Source organism: Ptychodera flava, chromosome 4, assembly GCF_041260155.1.
Source record: "Ptychodera flava strain L36383 chromosome 4, AS_Pfla_20210202, whole genome shotgun sequence".
Taxonomy (NCBI): Eukaryota; Metazoa; Hemichordata; class Enteropneusta; family Ptychoderidae; genus Ptychodera; species Ptychodera flava.
The window spans coordinates 3,882,243-3,897,733 of NC_091931.1; the positions used below are offsets into that span (position 1 = coordinate 3,882,243).

General features: G+C 34.7%; 1 protein-coding gene across 13 annotated transcripts in view; it reads left to right on the forward strand.

The window, feature by feature from the left end:
* Positions 1-15,491, forward strand: part of LOC139130708 (stromal interaction molecule 1-like) — an 84,891-nt gene that overhangs the window by 17,282 nt on the left and 52,118 nt on the right. For all 13 annotated transcript variants that reach the window (XM_070696465.1, XM_070696466.1, XM_070696471.1 and 10 more), the window contains exon 2: positions 5,377-5,510. In XM_070696465.1, the coding sequence (XP_070552566.1) occupies positions 5,377-5,510 (134 nt within the window). The remainder of the gene's footprint in view (positions 1-5,376; positions 5,511-15,491) is intronic.

Consider the following 15,491-nt stretch of genomic DNA (forward strand, 5'->3'; position numbering starts at 1 on the left):
ATGTCCTGGCTTTCAATTATTTATTTAGTTAAACTGTGATGAATCACTTGTATGGAAAGGCAGATCAAATACATTAAATACCTGCTTTGCAAGATTTTGTAAATGTTCATGTGATGTAGTACACGGTATTGTAATCTTGAATCAATCAAAGACTTTCTCAAATTATGTTGTGCAATTTAGTATGGTCTTCACTATCTTTGCATTATAAAAAAGATATATTTTGTCACAAAGTACATTTATGTGTAGTTTTTAACAGAGTTCTTGAACAAAGATATGGAAGGAAGTATTTCATATTCATATTCACACAGTTAAACATGTACGGTACTGGTATCGTGGTGATTGAAAAAGCTACAAGGAATGCTATACCCAAATATAAATTTCTCATGTATATCTTTCAAAAGACACTCCAGAAAATACATATTACTGTACCCAAAGCTTGTATTACTGGTACATTATATATTCTACAGTAATCTTTAACCTTACATCACATCATTTTGATTACTCATACACATATGTACCGGTAATCATTGATCTTTCTAATAATTATTTACCATGAATGCAACATATTGCATGTACTGTACCACAACCCAAACAAAATGTTCACATGACCCAAGTATGCCCATGCAAAGAACCCTCACATACAGTATGATGAACAATGATAACATGATAAAATACAAATGTAGGTGGTGACTTGTTGACTCCAAGATGAAGAATCACATGCACATGGATGTCTGACTGGACATTCTACAAATTTTGAATATTTACAGGTATAATTGAAAGAAACCTAGGTCCCTTCAGAATCTTCATGACTTATAACCTGAAAATCAATATCATTGCTGTATCATGTGTGTTCAATCCAAATGAACATTACATCATTTGTTTTCAAATCTTCCAAATAAAATAATAAAATTTTTAGATAAACTGTCAAAACAAATTTTCTTATAGCTTCCATGTTGTTGTTCTGCCATCAACTACATAAATTATGTATTTGCATTAAACTGAATATGTGTACATTCATGGCTGAGCACCTTACATGTACATAGATATGTCTTGACCATATAAGGCATTTTTTAATCAAATATGACCTGTGCTGTTCTATTTACATTGAAACTTATACTGTTTTTGAACTGGCTCTTCTAATGTGTTGGCAATTACATAAATTTTTACATTTAACTCTAAAGTCTGCTCGTGTATTCCAAAAAAGAAGTAAATCTACTACATTTGTCAACATGGTTTCTATTGGCTTCTTCAAAATTGTCATTCATTATGTCTTTGTGAATACCAGTAAACATATAAATATAGAAAGTAATTATATTGGATAATTCTGAAAAATGTAAACATTCTGTGTGGCATCTTTGAACAACATTAGGTACAAGCATGGTCACTAAGTGAAGAAGTTCTGTATTTGGACTTCTCTACCGGTACATGAGTCAGTAAGTGACGCTATAGTTCAAATTACAACTGTCAAATCAGTATGTCAGGATAAATGTGTAATTACCTTAAATGTAGAATAATCTTCAGTTGCAAGCAGAAATGTTGGAAAATAGAGCATCTGCATGTACTGTACATGTACCGGTGCACTGCAGTCTTAACAGTACATGTACAGTAATTGCCTAAAAACTTTTGATTGCTATTGGAAATTGGTTGTGAACATATTATATTATAATTGTCAAATTACAGCTCTCTACGGTAGTATTTGTGGTCTGCTGGCCAACATCATAACAACCAGCAACCCTTATTAAATCATGCCCTATCATAAGTGGTCCTAATCCATTGTATGCATTGTACAATTACAGTTCACATAGTTGTATTTTAGCCTTACTATGATATCCAGGTAAGAATGGACAGTGAAATTGATCTAAATGTTATCACACTTGTGTAATTGGTTTGTAAAGTTTTTTCAAAATTTACTACAGGATCTGTAATTGTCGTTAAGATGTCTCTGTCTCTACCAAGTACCTGTACATACATGTACAAAGTAAAAGAGTAGTAAAAGAATTTTGCCAATCTCATGTCACGTTTTCATTTAATCTACTGACTTCATATGTCTAGTTGATTACTTACATAATTGTTAAATGTCAACAAGCTGTATAAATTATCTAGCATGTCCCAAACAAACCTTCCATGTCCCAGCTACCATGCCAAAACCCTTGTACCAAGCAATGATGTCATATATAGATTACAGGCCCACTTGTACTGGTAGACCTAATAATTACCCCTGGGTTAAAGGATCCAAAGGAACATGCTATTGATGCATGTGAACAATTGTGGTGATGTCATCAGCCATGTGACTGTAATGTGTGTCTTTGCATGAGACAAGTCCAGCAGACAGCCTACATTCCAGCACATGCTGTGTTCACAAAGCAACAGGTCCTAGACTATTACACAATATAGTCTACTGAATCAGGAACATCGTGCAATTTGCATACAATTTTCGTTTGCATTTATGGAAAATTGCAAGAATGATAATAGTTTCCAGTTCAATTGTCAGTAACACAATTATATAAAATAATTGTACTAGATTATGAGTTGTTCTTTATCAATTATTCTCTGAAATTATGCATCACAGTTTGAATTTAACGGCATACATGGTCAACACATAAGATATTTTTCTGTATGATGGATTGACAGAACATTAGAGAGATGCCTATATGGCCCCAGTGTTAATCATATTTCATAGTGATGCAAATGGGAACGTAAAGTAGTTTTGTATTTGTTAATTTCACTTTTGAAAGTTCAGGTTGTTTGCACTCTTTTGTAACCCTATGCCATTCCTTTTTGAATAACAAGGACCTTGCATTCCATTTCACTGTGTTACCCTGTTGACATCAATCAAATGCTGAAAAATTTAGCTGTAATGTATACCGTGCATGTCAGTTAGTCAGCTCAAAACAAATTGATTTTGGGATTTAACAATGTCACTTACAGAACTCTACTGTTTATAAACTAAGCAATCTAAAGGCATGAATGCTTGCGTAAAATTGACAACCAGGGGAAGTATACGTATTCAGCCACAGTACAATAACCCAGACACTTTGATTGTTTTCTTATTCCATCAAGTAAATTACAAAAGTGTTGGCACAAGAATTTCAAATGTGCCTGTATTGTTGTTGTTGACTTGAAGCCCCTTCTGAATCACATGAGAAATTAAGTGTGGTAATTGTAGACTTTGGCTGTGGGATATTCATGTATGCTGCTCTGACAAATATATACACATGTACATTGTACAGTGTACATGTATGTGTGTACATGTACAGTATACCAGTGTGCAGTAAAATAAATTACCCACAGTTCTGTTTGATTTGTACCAATGAAGGTTACGTTTCTTATAACTGTATACATCCAATGATTTGAAGCATCTCAGTAATTGCTTAGTTATATCCAGTAATAGTACAAAAGCTTTTAATTTGGATATTTCAGTAAAAATTTTAGAATAACTGTTAAATAACCATAAAAGTGACATTCTGTGGGTACATGTACTACAAATACTATACATGTACTTTTGGGCAACAAGTTTTAACGAACTTGAAGAAAAGTTCTCAGAGAAAAGTTAGCATCATGTTAATTTGTTTCAATGTCATGCCCATTGGAAAAAATCAATATCCTTTTGTTTCATAAAACAGGTGGAACTACTGTACCTGTAGTCTCCCTACTTTCCGTTACATTATGCTGTATGGCCAAGGATGCAGTCAGTGGAAATTTTACAAAAATGCCATCTCCTCTCTCAATCATGCATAATTTATTTTAATCATTTAAAACTAGAAATGAGAAGAATGGTATTATAAAAAGTACTTTTCAAATTTTTAAAGCTAGTCTAATGAATTTGTCTACACATGGGAGACATGATAGACCACTGAGGAATCTCCAATGGTACAAATCATAAAGAATTATGGGATATCTCCAGTAACGTGCTATGATGGTACATGTGTACCGGTACTCTATCTGGCATCAAACCATTGTTGGCTATGTTCATACCATTATTGATACCTACCGTCACATACATACATGTAGTATTAACATTTGCGAGACAAAGAAAGGGAACTTCAATACCCATTTCCCTAAATATCATTAGACTTGTATTACACCTCTCTTGAGTTCAAACCAAACATGATTTTGTTGGATAATCCAAAACAAAGTTGTTTGTACATAAATATAGCGAAGAATGAAGTATTTATGCTGATTGCTAGGTTCTATTCATTTTGCTGAGCTTATTCCAACACTGCCAGTAGAAAAGTTGTATGTAGTTTAAAGTTATTAAAAGATACTATTGCTACCTGTAACATATCAATATTTCCTTTACTACCATACCAGCAGGAAGATCCTTTGAGTCCATTTCAGTCAAAAATTTCCATTAGAGCATTGCTTTCACAATGTTGCTCCAGATGAAAGTAAACAATTCATGTAACCCCATTTGCATGTACTGGTACACTGAGTATCAAAATATTCTTGTTATCCAATTATTTGTGAAACATTTATTTGGGTATTTGCAGTTGAACTGATGAGGGAGTTTAGTGATGGTGAAAAACAATCTCTGCAGAGTCTGACCAATATCCACACTAATCTCTGCTACAAGGGACATGTTACACCCAATTTGCTGTCTTTTTTATATTTAATATTTGGAACAAAAAAAATATAAGATAAATAAAAAATACACCAGGTTTAATATCAATCCTCTACATCCGTGAACCCGTACAAAACATAGACCTTGCTCTAGGTTACATACATGTAGGTGTGAATCAGTGATTCAAGATGGCCGCCCCTACAGCTGTCAGCTTTGCACACACAATTTTAAAAGTTTAACCAGTATATGGAAAGTTTTATCTGTAATTGGACAGCTTCTCTTAAAAGATGAGATGACTGCCACATTTAGCTAACTGTGCATGAGCAGGACTGAAAGAAGACCCAGTTCAGAATATTTAAATTTGCCTGCAGCAGAGATTGATGGAGGTGCATGGTCAACGACTCAGGGACTCTCTAGCTAGGTTAATAGAATTATCAACGCCGCCGCGCTACAATCTCTGTGTGGAAATTGGGTGAAAAAGTGAATGGTTTGGGAATGGGGTGGGGTGGGGGGTAGCTGCTACAGAAAGGAAAAGTGATTGGTTGTATTTTGCTGGCTACAGGCTGTTATCTACAACTTTCCTGTATGCATCAATTAACATGTATTCCTGTCACCAAAATAATTGTACCAAAATAGTCATTCTGATAGTTTAAATATTCAGTACATTTTTACAAAAAGTACATTGTACTGATTGTCTCCTGTTGCCTAAAACTTGATTAAAGGGATACATTATTCCCTTTTGCTGTTTGTAAATCAACAAACGGAAACTTTTTTCATCTTTTCTTACCATTTACCTTTCAATATTTTTCTTATAGTTGATACCTGCATAAAGGAGTCATGTGAAAAAGTGGATGATAAAGACATACAAGGATGGGATGCAATACGAATGTTACATAGACAGCTAGATGATGATGCTAATGGCAATGTGGATCCTTCAGAAAGTGATGAGGTAATAGCAACATATCAACACTCATATCGTATATTGAATTCCATAGCTCATGTATGTAACTGTTATAGATTCCTAACAACAATGAGTAATTCTATGATTTGGGGGTCTACTTCAAATCAGGATTTTGTAATTATTACAAATTGAGTGATGTGAGAGTTACATGTAGTTTCAGTTCACTTCTGACTTTCTCTGAACAATTTGTAAGTCAATTTGCAGAAGTAAGGATCAGTTTACACTCGAGGAATTGTTTTATTACTCCCTGATTTTTCGAACGTTCATTTCCCTAGTAACCTTGGTAACGGTGTTAGAATGAAACAGATGTAAACACAATAAAAAAGCTGGAAATGTTCTTTAAACATATTGTTGAGTTTGTTTAATGTTTTGAAAACTGATATGCCATTGCTACAACTGAATGTTTTTATCTGTGTATAGTGTAGTTATGTGTTTCATAGAAAGGTCTTTTTCCGTCCAAAGAATTCAAATATTGTAAGAAACTTGTGTGAATGATTTGAAACTGTGTTGACTACAAGTATTGAGTACAAGTTTGTCTTTTAAAGCTATTCATTTCCAGTTTAAAACATTACTTAAGGCTATGTTAACGTTTTCAAGGTTCTATTCTTTTGGAAATCAAGACAGTTTCTTTATGTGTGACCATACCTGCAATACTTTCATGATTATGTTAATGTACCAGTAAAAGCTAACATGACCCTGGTATTCAAAGTCTAGTCAAAATTGTTTTTGCATCCAAGCAAGGTTCATGTTTCAACATGTAGCGGTACATGTACATGAGGTTAAAGCAAGAAATGCTGTACTCGCAAATACCTCTGCATATGATGATAATTGTGACACAATGCTAGATCATGTTATCCCCTTTAGCCAGATTGATGCATGATTAGTAAGAGTGTAAAGGTTCATTTTTGCTGTTGGAAATCAATAATGGCACATGTCTGTGCTTGCAGTTTCTAATTCTACTGTCTAGATTCAAGCTACATATAAAAGATTTACTAGGGTGACTGTCATTCTTGTATGTGCACACTGGGATGCATGCTGGCATTTTCACTGGATGTTTTGTCAGCATTTCTCATGTTATCTTGGATCAAGCCATTTATCAACTAGATTAATTTGTTCCAGACAGGGTGAGGTGATTGAAGAAGTTCCAATGTCAGGGATAGGTGATGGAAGACATTGCAATGAACAGTGATAAAAAGTCAATTGATAGCTTTTAATCAAAATGCTTGGTAAAGTGGACAAACAATTTCACTTGTAAAGTCAGTGGGATAATCTATCTCAGACACTGTTTCACTTACTACCACAAGTGACATCTCTGCTTCCATTAAACGTCCCATATACTATCCAAGTAATCTAATTCTTACATACATGAAATTACTACATTTGTAGGGCCCACAGAAGATATAACTTTTGTGTCTGTTTGATAAGTTCATAAAATTGTATATTGAATTCAAGATTGTGGACAGTAATTTACTCCAAGCTATCCATGCAAGTTTGTAATTGGCAGTGGTAGTGAAGTTTGTGATTGGCAGTGGTAGTGTTGCAGGTCACTACACCTCGTGATTGAACAACGTCAGTGTTAAAACCATTTCTCTGTAGCATTCAGTGAATTCTGAGAAACCTGTAGTGCCAAAAAATGTCAAATATCTACATGTACATGTAGACAGATAGATTGTCCTTCAAAAACTTGGCAATTTTGTGATGACTTACCCAGTAGATACTATTCCAATATCTGTAAGAATTATTTGTGATTCTCTATAAACCAGGAACTGCTGCTTTGAGTTCCATCCTATCAACACATTCATATACAAGTACATGTACCGGTACATGTACTATGGCTGAGATAACATTACATAATTGTAACTCTGCATTTCATAAAACAAAGAACATGTCAGAGATGTAGAAAATTTTGGTTTCATGCGAAAAAATGGATAAGTATAGGTTGTTTTCAAGTTGTGTTCTAGCACATTGTAATTGTGCAAAATTTCCCCAATTTTCATTAAACTAATAATTTTCCCAGCTGGTGAAATATGTTAGCTGACAACCAGTTGTTTTTGTGAGCTCCCAGCTATCTTCTACATCCCTGCATGTACATCTCTTGAGCCAGGTAAATACCAATTGTCAAGAGGGATCAGAGGAACATAAAGAAAATCAATAAGAACCAAGTACACACTTTGTGAATCTAGAATCAAAAAGAAGAATTCAATGTGAATCTGCCAGCAGTGTTACAGATGAAGGGAATTATTTCACCAAAAGAACAATCATCCAGGTTTTCACATTTAATCTCGCAATGGTTTCACATAACCTCGCAATGGTTTTCACATTTAATCTCGCAATGGTTTCACATGCTGTTAATCTTGCAATGGGTTTAGTTAATCTCGCAATGGTTTCACATGCAGTTAATTCTGCAATGGTTTTACAGTTAATCTCGCAATGGTTTTTGGATTTGGCATTCATCTTGGATGGGATGGGCTGGTAGCAAATTTCCATGCTACCGGTACAAATTGGAGCAACAAGAAACTGTGAAGTAAAATGTATTATGCCCCAGTAATGCTAACTTTTGATGATAATTTCACCATTTTTATTTTGAATGTGAACCATAATTCCTTGTTCTTCTCCCCAAAGAATGTTGATATACACAATATCCAGCTTGCCAACGCAACCCCTATGGTTGTTGAAAACTGACTTCTGGTCCGGACAAGAATTCAAATGTTAACAATAACCATTCATTTTACACATATAGACGCTAAGTTGACAAGCTAAATAGTGGGTGTTTCAACATTCTTTGGGGAGTAGAATAAGAAGTCACAATTGATTTATAAAATAAAAATAATGAAAATAATCATCAAAAGTTAGCATTACTGGGGCTTTAAGTAGCACTATGAACAGTGACTAGTAGGGCAATCTCCCGGGGACAATCTATCACTAGTATCATGGGAATGAAATAACTTAAATCTGTCACCCTTAGGTGTATGTGGCAAAACTAATGTTTGTTATTACTGTGTACTGATCCAATCTTATGGATACATACATGTAGGAGAATGGATTTGTTGTCTTGCCATATCGTAAAATGTATATAAAGATACTGGTACTACATGTAGTAGCACTGGTATTGATGAGAATAGTATGGCAAGACAAAGTGTACAGCATTGAGTGGGTGACCATATGGAAACTCCAACATACAATATTTTACCATAATTTTGATATACCGATAGTTTGATTGTATTGCATTCAACCAGTAAAGTATAGAAAATTTGCCATAGTATAAATAAACATTGTTCATGGACTTCACAGCAGATATCACTTTTGCATTGAGAAATAGTGTGATACATGTATATGTAAATGTTGCTTTATTTGAAGAGGATTATATCATAGACGGTAGAAGCGAGACTACTGTCTATGAGTATGATTAACGTCCATTCATACTGTACATGTAGACAGTGGCGGTTCTCCTGCTCCACTGTCTGTGGTCCATGTCAATCAGCAAATGCCAAGATAAACAGTTTTATACAACAGTTTGGTATCTAGTCTAAGATAGCAATTATCAAGTGCTGTTTTCATGGCTTGCCCACTATATCTTTGGTAACTAACTGTACTTACAGTATAGAAATACAGATAGAATGTACACATGTACTGGTACATGTATGTCTAAGGTGGATTCCATTGTCCAAGTGTAATCTCTGAGACAACACAATGATATATGGCAAATCAATTAGGTTGAAGAGATTACTATCATACCAATACCATCATGATAGACTATGTGCTTGACAGTGCAATAACTCAGATTAAGTTTCAGATTATTTCTCCCTTTACATACGGTAGGTACTGTACATGTAGCATATGAACTGAAGACTGGGCTGTGACATCCATGTGCTATAAGGGTTCATGATGATACATGTACCGGTATATATGTTAGACAAGGCCTGTCTCTTTCTTGCCTGGATTGATATGTTTGTGGGTTCAAGGTGAACCAGCTCATGCTGGTATTTTTAAGCTCTGGCTGTCATCAATGTTGATACCAGTACATGAAGGTCAGATAGGTTTATTGTCCTTAATTGACCGTTTACTGTACACTCCTCTGAAACCTCCAATCATAAGAAACTTGATATCTAGTTCACAAGTCGCTAACGATGACTTTTACCAGACTTGCTCAAATGATGATGAAAGTCAGGTATGCAAATGTTGGGGGATGGAGGGGGGGGGGGCTTTCTTTCTTATCTTACAGTAGATCAAAACATCTTCTCTAATATTGCATTTCCCACAGTTTTCAAAGTTGATATGTAGCTTCCAGGGATACACTCATTTTAATTTGTTAAACATTATCAACTTTGGAACTTCTTTATTCATTTTCAAAATCTTCTATGAAACTCTCAGTCCAATAGCTACTGAATTTTAGTGTGTAGGTTCCAAGAAACAACCTTGCCAGTTTTGTTCAGGTAATAATGAAATTCACAAAGTTTTCAGGTAATTGGGGTGTCAAACATCCTCTTCTGTACTAATACCTCTCATGTTATAGCATTTCAGTTTGATATGTACCTTCAGAGGGATGCTCTTATTCATTCTGTGAAAATTAAACTTTTTTGCATATTTTTCAGATGACTACGTGCCCTATGTTGTGAGTTTGAATTTGATCAAGGTTTTTCTAATTTTCATTATTGTTTTAATGTCTTGATAGTGTGTAAGTTTCTGTACATCATTACTTACACCTATCAATATGGAGACAGCGTTCAACTTCCAGCTATTCCGTGCAACAAATTGATCTTCTTGATTCTGTTCAACCCCTTGCATAAGTAAATAGCCATTTATTTTACATCTATATTTTTATCATGATATTGTGTTAGTTACCTTTTTGTGGATACACATAGCTTTCGCTTTGTTGATTCATTGAAATTTGTCATATTATTACTAACTTACTTCTGCATTGAACTAGTAAAATCCATAGCTGACACCAAATCAAAGCATAGACTTCATCCTGACCTTGTTCTTGTGATTCAAAAATTCAAATCAACTTGTCTCAGTTAAAGGGCCAGCAATGCCAACTTTTGATGATCTTTTCATTATTTCTATTTTGTATGCCAATTGCAAGTTCTTATCCTACTTCCAAAAGAATGTTCAAACATCCACTATTTAACATGTCAACATAGCGTCTACATGTGTTAATGCAATGTCATTGTTTACATTTGAATTCTAGTCCAGACCAGAATTCACTTGTCAACAATAACAGTATCGTGTTTACACATGTACCGGTACAGGCTCAGTTGAAAACCTTAAACACTGTATATATCAATATGCTTTTTGGGAGTAGAACAAGAAATCATGGTAGACTTTAAAAACAAAAATGGTGAAAACAATCATCAAAAGTCAGTATTATTAGTCCTCTAACAATAATTGTATACCAAAATGTCGACTGGTTTAATTCTTAAAGATAATTTTCATGAAATACTGCTTTGCATTAGATGGTACAGTTTTATGATTCATGTTGTCATTGCTGGCCTGAATTTTTACATTGTACTGAAACTGAAGGAAATAGTCACCAGAAATTAACAGTGGCATGAATCTCATAAAACGTGAAACTGACAATTTTCCCCTCAAAACTTCCTCATTGACATACATGGTATGGTACTCGTATTTTTATTGTTCATACATGTACATGTAGTACAATCTCGCTAGTTTTCCACTTTCATGCATTTTGTTAAAGTCCATTACCAAATATCTTCCTGGTGTTACAACCTACCGGTACTGTATCAGCATCATAAAGGTTATCCTGAGTCACTGGTGGATCCATTAGTAGCCTACAGTAGAGTGATAAACTCTGCATGTAAACATAATGCTAAATGCACTGCTCCAGCATTTACCGTGTGAGTCAAGCAAAGGTCATACAACTTATCTTTTCACAATTTTGAATTGAGTTCATAATATCAGTAATTACTTCATGCAGTACTCATTAGAACATATTCATGCAGTTTATTATTGACAATGATTTGTAAACAGGTTTACCATCAGATCACTGTTAACTTACTGGTACATCAGTGTTAAATATGACAAAGGATCAGAATGCATAACATAAACGTATTTTATTAAATTAAAATGGTATTCAAGCATCTGAGATGGTGTTGCGTGAACTTCTTAGCCAGTATGAAAACAAATATGATATATCCTTACAATACGTTACATATTTTAAATTTGGTTGAGCAGAGTTTTTGCCCTCATATTGCAGAGCCCTATGTACGACTGTAAAAGGTCTAGCAGTACATGTGAAATGGCAGTTACCTTTCATGTCTACAAATTTATAGAACAACAATATGACTGACCCTGGAAGGTCATCACATAATACTGTGGCATTATGCCTGCAGAAATCCCCAACCAACCATATGCAGACATACAAAAAATAATATGGCAGGAACGTGTAAAAACCTTTATACAGACAAGGCAACAGGGCAACCTGATCCCGATTTCCTTTTGGCTGTGTGCTTGTGTTTACATTTATAGCAGTCATGTACTGAAGTACATTTAAACAGCCTTGGCGTTGTTAAAAGCCGGTCTGTCTCATGATGTTTATGTGATATTTTGGCTAGAATAACAGTTCATCTCATCAGGTTTAGGTGATATTTTGGCAAAGCAACACCACAGTCAGAGACGATACATTGGTTACATTCTTAAACATGAAATTTAAAAAAATTGTTTGATGATGATGTGTGGTTTGGATTCAATAGAATGAAGCATACATGTTGGTAGCTGTACCTTGGGAATCCTTGTGAAAGGTTATCATTCAAATTGTGTTGTGAGTTCAGTGTACATGTTCAGCGACTATACCATCTGGTATGCTGAAAGATGACAAGTTTTCAGGAGAGTAATAAGTTGTCTTATTTGCACTGATTTTATTTCTATGACAATTCTTTTTGTTATACCATATTTTTAAGGCTAATTAGAAAGCTGAGCAGTTGGTTTTAAGACAATAGACAGGTTTGTGGGAATTCAATAGACAGGTTTGTGGGAATTTTCTCACGGTGTGAAAATTGCTACAGGTCAGTTGGTCAATACAATTTTAATAGAAATGTGGAGTTCTTTGCATAGCATATTGTTTGTTGATCATCATTTAAACTCTTTAAAACTTTAGTTTTATGGTTATTTGACTATGTTGATCTTGAAATTCTCTTGTATGGAAGAACGATATACTGGTATACATGTAGTATGCTTACTTCTTCATGCAAATTTCCTTCACGGTGCCTACTGGTATGCTTATGAAATTCAGTTGTAAGAGGGCGCTCTGTTTATAATGCAAATTGAATGAAATATGACAAAAAAATGAATGAACTCAAGAAATTAAGTCATTTTGAGTGTGAAAATTTCTCAGATTCAAATACTGAGCGATCATTTACTGTTCTCCATATGGAGTATACCACGGTATCTTACTGGTCCATGACTCATGGTTGTTAAAGGGGAACCAAATGTGAAGTTTTCAACAATTTTTCTTTCATTTAAAGGTAATAAGAATATTCATTGATTATGGAAAAGAACATCTAATTTTTATAGATTTTTAGTGCAACTGTTGTAAATTATAAGAGGAACGCACATGGCTCTGAGTGATAGTGAAAATACCATTTTAACCAATCACAAAATGCCACCTTCACTTGTATACACATGTAAGGGTCCTCTAACTTCCTGGTAAAAAATCAGAGCTTCACTGTTACACTTCATATTACACTGATGCCAATTATGTTATAACCGCTGTTTGACTACCAAATTTACGTCAAGGGAAAACCTGCATGTTGTATGTCTCATTATGTCCAGTCTTGTAGCAGCTTCAGTTTCCATAATTGTTTGTGTAATATTAAACCTTTGTTCTGGCTGAATTTCTATATGCTGCCTGACATCTCATAGCTACCGGGTATGTTTGCACATGGTTGTCAGTGAAGTTATTCCAGAACTCAAGCTAACCATGGTGCCAGAAACATCATTATTGATGTCATGGAAATGATGATATAGAACGTAATGCTGTTGATACTAATGTTGACAAGAGACTTTTACAACTATTATATTCACCAGCTCAAAATTCAGAAAGAAAGATACAAAGGTGACTTGGCAGAGGCTGATCACTTGTTTTGGCAGATGGGTTATTTGTACCGGTACAAAACATGTACATATGACTACTAGATTACTGTAACAGTAAACCATAGATGACAACAATTCACTTCCAGCCATTGAAAGATTAATAATACATTTGGAATTCTCTTTGTTGAAAATACCATGTAGTGTATAGTATTTATTCTTTTGTTGGCTCAGCATGCTGGAGTATTTCATCTTCTCTTCCAAAATAATGCCATTCTTATCCTTTTGCAATGTATTGTGTTGAAAAAATGTCTTTGTAAGATATCTATTAATCAATACCGTATATTAACACAGTATCCAATATGTATACATTGTACGTGTCAGTGTTGCAACATGTACCGGTATTTTAATTATTCATGTACAAGGTACATGTGTACATTCACATGTATGCTGTGTACTTTTGTGATACAGATCTCGCCACACACTTGATGTGGTACTACAAATATACTACAACATATACCACTGTACCATATGGTACAATATGTATATATGATTACTCGTCAATCATGTTATTCATTTATATGAAATCAGTGAGCAGTGACAATTACCTGTATAGTTCAATTTGTAAGTTTAACTTTGATTTCCAAGTACATGCCGTCAAAGACCAATATATTTCATCCAAAAATGTGTAGATTACTTTTCTCAAAATTGGCATAGTGGAGAGATGTAAAATTAAATATTTTATATTCATGTAGATGCTATACTAGTATTTCAGTATTTTAGAAATAACTGACATAATCCTATTCTTTGATGTGTGACATTACTGTACAGCTCTTTGTGAAATCCGTGGTTATCAGAACAAGACTGAACTTTTGATCTGTAAACTTCCATTCCAGGGGTAGATTGGTATTTTTTTCCTGCAGCAGTGCACATATGTGTACAACCAGAATATTTTTGGTATCATGGTCTTGTAGCAAGATTTACTCAACAAAATTACGTAGATGTTTTGTGTTTGAAGCGAACATTGCACTAAACAAGATCCATGAAGAATCTTTAATATGCTCTGTTTTCTGATTGCACTGATAGAGTACACATACCTCAGTCCCGTTGATGAACTCCCAAACAATATTGGAACAAGGATTTTTAAGTAAAATTCTCAGCCTGACCTACATTTATAAGTACATCTTCACAGGAGATAGATCATTTGCCTTATAAATGTACAAATATGGGTGCGACCATAATGCATGAAAACAGGATATTAAACTGCTGGTTCAATTACATTGTACTTATTTCTAAGTTACATTTTCATCCACAGGCAATTCACAAGGCTTCCAATAAAGTTTGTTCATTGTAGTCCCCACGGACACCGTCCGGGGGGACTTATAGGTTTGGTCATGTCCGTGCGTGCGTGCGTGCGTGCGTGCGTGCGTCCGTGCGTCCGTCCGTTCACGCAGATATCTCAGAGATGCCTGGAGCGATTTCATTCAAACTTGGTACAAGGATTACTTCATATGTCATACAGATGCACGTCAATTTGTTTTGTGATACGATCCAATATGGCCGCCAGGCGGCCATTTTATTACGATTTTTTCATGTACAGAGCCATAACTCACGCATATCTCAACCGATTTTATTCAAAGTTACTACAAGGACATTGACCAATGTCATAGATATGCACGTCAATTTGTTTTGTGATACGATCCAAAATGGTCGCTGTGCGGCCATTTTATTACGATTTTTTCATGTACAGAGCCATAACTCAGGCATATCTCAACCGATTTTATTCAAAGTTGGTACAAGGACATTGACCTATGTCATACATATGCACGTCAATCTGTTTTGTGATACGATCCAATATGGCCGCCAGGCGGCCATTTTATTACGATTTTTTCATGTACAGAGCCATTACTCAGGCATGTTCCA